The sequence below is a fragment of the Pinus tabuliformis genome, chromosome 2_1 (genome assembly GCF_031772625.1).
Source record: "Pinus tabuliformis cultivar Carrire ecotype Pingquan chromosome 2_1, CPIR1, whole genome shotgun sequence".
NCBI classification, from domain to species: domain Eukaryota; kingdom Viridiplantae; phylum Streptophyta; class Pinopsida; order Pinales; family Pinaceae; genus Pinus; species Pinus tabuliformis.
In genome coordinates, this window is record NC_142299.1 from 621,715,513 (window position 1) to 621,721,398 (window position 5,886).

At 32.4% G+C, this 5,886-nt stretch overlaps 1 protein-coding gene across 1 annotated transcript; it reads left to right on the forward strand.

Annotated features, from left to right (window-relative positions):
• Positions 1-4,831: 4,831 nt before the first annotated feature.
• Positions 4,832-5,325, forward strand: LOC149202081 (uncharacterized). Its single transcript, XM_089399888.1, has 2 exons — positions 4,832-5,049; positions 5,137-5,325. Exons 1-2 carry the CDS (start codon positions 4,879-4,881, stop codon positions 5,293-5,295), a joined length of 330 nt encoding a protein of 109 aa, XP_089256014.1. The 5' UTR covers positions 4,832-4,878; the 3' UTR covers positions 5,296-5,325.
• Positions 5,326-5,886: the final 561 nt, after the last annotated feature.

Sequence of the window (5,886 nt, forward strand, 5' to 3'; positions counted from 1 at the left end):
GAGCCTATCGTTATTAATAGCATGGCCAACCCTCTTCGAGAAGAACATGCAGAAATTGCTAATCAATCCTCTCAAGAAAGCATAAGCTCATCTAACATAAACAATGTGACCACGAGAATGATTTAAATTATGGTGTTTTTAAAGAACCCGCTTCTAATAAAATTGAAAATAAGCAAGCAACAAAATCAACCAACAATATTCAACGAGCAAATCAACAAGAAACAATGAAAATTAAAAATTCTAACAATGTATAGTTTGCCGCATTTTTTTTAATCTTCTCACACTCAAATTAATGATAAACCACAAAGTTTGGCGCATCCAAGCATTAATATTTAAGGAAGTGTTGTCGAACGGATACGTGATCAAGAATCTGATATTTTCACAATGGAAAATAAGCAAGAATCTATAGGCAAGGAAAATTTCAAGTTAATTTTTCAAACAGTCATTTCTCCTTCTATCCCGATCTTTTTGCTAATAATCTAAAAATTCCTCCTTGCGTAGATGATATTTTAGAAAATAGAGGAGCTGCTATAAATTTGATAAAAATGAATTTACAATTAATTTTGATTGGGGCAAAGAGTCATTCAATGATAACCCTCTCAATAGTGATGGAAATTCATTCAATCTTTCTTCTTGTTCTAATTTACTTTATGGAAAGGAAGAGAATGCTAATGAAAATTTTCAAGTTATTTATGATGATGATTCTGAGTTTGAGAATATTGATTTATCCCATCAATCATTAAATTCTCTTATTCTTGATACTTAAAATAAATCTATGTTTCAAGTTGAGGGATCTTCTTCTACTGATATCACTACAAATGATTCTCATCTTGAACTACCAAAACATCATGATGACTCCAATTTTCTTGAAGAGAAATCCATTCCAATTCTTGATCTTGACATTATTCAAGTTCCCATTCTTGGTCATAGTCTAGAGCCCCCTTTTCATTCACAAGTAGATGCCAGTAATAGTTTTGATTATAATATCTTGGCTGACACTTGTGAGGAGGACAATTTTCCAAATAAATCCCAATTGTTTTGTAACACTATTTGTAATAATAGTGTAAATAGTGATGTAATTTTATTGTTTATGCTTCATTTATTATGGTTATTTTCATATTTGTATACTTATTTTATTTTTCAATTCTTGGATATCCTTTGTTGGCATATTGATCAATCAAGCATTGAACACTCACTGATTGTGTTAATGGATCAATGTGAAAATGAATTTGAAGGCCTTAGTCATGAACATTAAGAACTTCTAATATTTCAATTTTATTTGATGTTCATGTCATACCGGCTCTTTCTTTCTTCTCAAATACATTTTCCATAAGAATCAACACTTGAGAGTGTAACATCACATTTTAACCAACTATCTTATCTATCTAAAAATCCTCTCACAAATTCATTAAATTTCCATCCTTATTTTCATGATCCATTTGAGAATTGTTTGGAAAATTCAATCACACAAAAGATTTCCAGTACTCATTTTATTTTACATACTATTAACTTGTTTCTACAGGGAGAAGTTCATGGAATTGTCCAACAGAATGCTATTCCAACCATGATTTCATTTCAACATTTACATAATGGTTTTCATGACAGGATTGATGTATGGCTGGAAAATTAATTTCTAGCAAATTTCTTGTAGATGAGAAGTTTTACTTTAGTTACTATAAATTCATGTACATAATAGGTTGAAGTTTTATTTTAATAGTTTAGTTATAATTTCATTTCTATTACTAATTTTTTATGTGAATTTTTTTCAAGGCTTAAGCTAATGGAATGGCTCCATTGGAAGCACGATTTTACTTAGTTTTAGCCTACTCTATATAGTAGGATTAGTTTAATCTAGATTGTTTTTCATTTTGTTTTCTTTTAATAATGTGGGTAGAAAAATAAGTGAGCAATGAGTCTTTACTTATTCTCGGCAATATAATGATTCAAAGCTATTCCAATAAAATTTTCTCATGAACATGTTTAAGGAAGTATTCATCTACTCATCAAAATTTTTAATTTTTTATGCTCTGTATAGGTGTTTTTCTTTATATTTCCTTTGCTTTGAAAATTTACAAGATGATTCATAATCATGTTTTTCTTGTTTTATTGATGCAGTTGAATCTTTGAGCATCACTGGCGGAAAAACTAATCATAGAGATAAAGCCTTCACTCACTGCACCTTTTGTCAAATATTAAGGAAGTTAATAAAGTTGCAAATTATTGGGGCAAGCGAATAATGTGAGAAAAAAATTTCAACAATGGAAAAAAGGTCGATAAATATTAGAAGAAATCTATTAATGAGAAAATAAGAACCTGTGTCCATTTCCATATCCATCGCAAAGTCATGCCCTTGTGTTTTTTTAAATTTCTGATTTGCTTAGGTTGGGTTGGATCAAACCTTTTCACTGTAGTGATTTTCTCATCTTGGAGGTAATCATCCCATACATTTTCTTTTGGTTGCACCCTCTTTATAAATACCAAGAAAACTCAACAATTACTCAACAATCCATTATGCTCATGTATCCACAACAAATATATAATGCTAGAGGCCACATCGAATTTTGAAGATTATTAAAAACTAGTTAACTAGTTGACTCTATTCCCTAGGATAAGCTTTGGAAAAAGGCTTAATGAGATCATGATTCCTCCTGAGTTAAAGATTATTGTGATTCACCTCTACGAGATGGTTGTTGCCAAGATTAAAACCACCAAAGGGTGGTTTAAAGATATTAAATGCAATATCGGGGTTAAGAAAGGGTGTCCCCTTTCCCCTACCCTTTTTGGTATTTACATCGATAAGTTAGAGGAGTGTTTGGAAATCGCAGGGTGCAAAGGAACTGAGCTCGCTGGTATTATCATCACTCTTCTCCTCTATGCCAATGATATCATTCTTCTTGCTAGAAGCCATGAGGACCTGGACAAGCAACTTAAGACTCTTCATGACTATTGCTCCAAGATGGGTATGACGGTTAATACCGACAAGACTAAAGTCATGATAATTAAATCCAAAAAGACCACCCATGGAAATTTCGTATATGATGACAATTGCTTGGAACAAGTCTCTTCTTATAAATATTTGGGTATTGACATTCCTTATTAGCTTAACTGGAACTACAACATTGAGAAAATGATTATTGGAGGCTGGAAAGCTTATTATGCACTTGAAAACAATTGTAAGGTTGTCAATCTTTGTATTTGGAGTAAAAAAATGTTCCTCTTTGAGACCCTTGTCACCCCTATTGTCCTATATGGTTGTGAATTTTGGGGTTGCAGTATATCCAGAGAGTCTTGGAGAAAGATTTAGATGATCCAAAAACAATTCATAACCTACAATCTAAAGATCAAGAGAAATACACCCTATCCTATCCTATAATCGAAGTTGACCTCTCCCTTATTGAAAGCAAGGCTATGTTTAAATATATATTGTATAAGAAGAATCTTTACAACATGGAATCCAAGAGGATTCCTAAAATTGCTTCTAACTTTAGTCAAAACCCCCACCTTCGCCTCAAGCATGGATGGCATAAGGATGGCTAGTCTTGGCTCAACCACTAGTGGTAAGTTTGGAACAATATTATAGAAGAATCTACTCTTTTAATACCTTTTATCGTTGAAGTTTGAAACAATATTCTGGAGGAACTTTTAATATATTTTATTGTTGAGGTTTAAAAGTTTTTTACTTAAAATAAGTAAAATATTTTTTTGGGTTAAAAGCGATTTTTGATTATTTAAAATTTATTTTTATTATATATAGATATATATATTCAATATTATATAAGATCTTAAATACATTTGAATTATGAAAATTTCACAATTTAAAATTATAATCCTAACCATTTTTTTATCAAGTTTTAAACAAATTCAACTAAAATTGCAAAAACTCTAAAATAATATGAACCCTACTGCACAAAAAGGTACATAACTTTTGCTCTATGTAAAAGTTAAAATCAATTCATGTAATAGGGCATGGCATTGCCTAGTACCACAATTTCTTATATAATTTAGCGTAAAAGGTATTTCAATAAATTTAATATTGGGAATATTTGAATAGTATTTTTATGATAAAAATAAATTCAACACCATCATAAACTTTTAGATCATCTAAATCTTTAAACTTACCACTATAACTAAAATTTCCAAAAATCCTTGCTAATTTTTTTTAAAATCCTAATCAAATTTCCATTTCCATTTTTTTCGAAATTATAGCCTCTTAAACTACGGCCCGTAACAAGTTGCATCAGATGATGTCAATGTTAGCGTAATATATGTAAAAGTTTAAACCAACTTGCATCAAGATGATGTAATTGTTAGCGGTATGTTTACGCTCAACCAGTCTTTACAGTCCAGGTATGCGAAGTATGTAGCCATCAATACAATATCTTCCGTACTTCAGATTTAAATATCGATACATCTCCCCTATAAATAGGAAAGACAACTCGACATTTCAATGCTACCGTACCACAACTGATCGATTGCAGCTGAAAAGTGGATTGAATTCACCTTCTTTGGACATAGAAACCCACGAAATTCGTGCGAGCATTACTCCTCTCGGCGTTCCCGCTACGTGTTCGATACCTGCACAGTATTTATGCCGTGTAAGTCAGACTTTTTTGCCATCTGTCATTCCTGTAAGAAAAAAGCCATGGAAACAAAGCATCCGTCAATTTTCTGTTGCCACCAGCTTTGATTAGAATATTTGAGGATTGAATGGCCTCTGTTTTTCATTTAATATCTCTACGGATGGTACCTCTTCACGATGAAGCTCCCTCCCACGTTATATTCCATAGTGAGCGGGCAGATATTTTCTTGATTTCCAAGATAAGTCGCAAGACCGATGCTATAATCGTCCAAGGTTTGAAAAGGCTGTTCACAGAGAATATGGAGGCCGGGCCCAAAGTTGCTGAAATTGTAAATATTTGTGAGAGATTAGAGTCAGAAATCCAAATCCGCCCTCCAAGTGAAAACGCCAGTACCAAACTAAATAACTTAAGGGAGGGTCCTAGACGGCAGAATTTGAAAAAAGCTGCAAGACAAATGGCGCTGAGAAACGTACTTCCTTCTTTCTTGATATTCTGAATGTTTTCTTTGTTTCATTATGGCTGACATTATCATTTTTAACAGAATTTGTTGTTGCAGATGGAGGAAAACAAACATGCTGAGGTTAGTGATTGTGTTGCCAAGTTTATGAAGGAATTTGATATAGATGAATCCAGAAATTATTTGGAACAGTTTGGATTGGTGTTGAAGCAGGTGCGGAATGAAGCAAATTGCATCCCTGTTCATGATGGCTTGTGATTTGAAGGCAAGGGAATCTCTTTGTGTGTATATATAGAATCAATGTATTTGATGAGGACTTATCCATGGGAAAATATTTTTAAATCTCTTAGTGGATGTCTTATGAGAGTTTTGTTGCAGCAGTGTGTGATTGCTGTGGTCGATGTATAAGTTCTTTCTAAATAAAACCCGCGTTGTCGTTGTATCTGTTTTCAAAGCTCTATAGAAGAAAGTTTGTTGTGTTTTAATCCAGTGAAAGTTTGTTGTGTTTTAATCCAGTGAAAATTTCAATTTTCAATGGGATCTCACAGTAAACTGAAGTTGAAGGTATGTCTCAGTGTCTCAATTCATTTATACCAGATTAAAAGAAACAATCCACTAAGGTCAAGAAACGTTATGGTTTAGGTTTGATGTCATCAAAATTTAAAACATTAGGATAGGTTTGATGTCATCAAAATTTAAAACATTAGCAATTGTATGACATTAGATTGATGAAATTTTCAATGGGATCTCACGGTAAACTGAAGTTGAAGGTATGTCTCAATGTCTCAATTCATTTATACCAGAGTAAAAGAAACAATCCACTAAGGTCAAGAAACGTTATGCTTTAGG

What these genes read in the sequence shown, in the direction of transcription:
- LOC149202081 (XM_089399888.1), top strand. Translation starts at nt 4,879, where the DNA reads ATGGAGGCCGGGCCCAAAGTTGCTGAAATTGTAAATATTTGTGAGAGA. An exon ending in GACAAATGGCGCTGAGAAAC is followed by an intron (nt 5,050 to 5,136) that starts GTACTTCCTTCT and finishes TTGTTGTTGCAG; the next exon opens with ATGGAGGAAAACAAACATGC.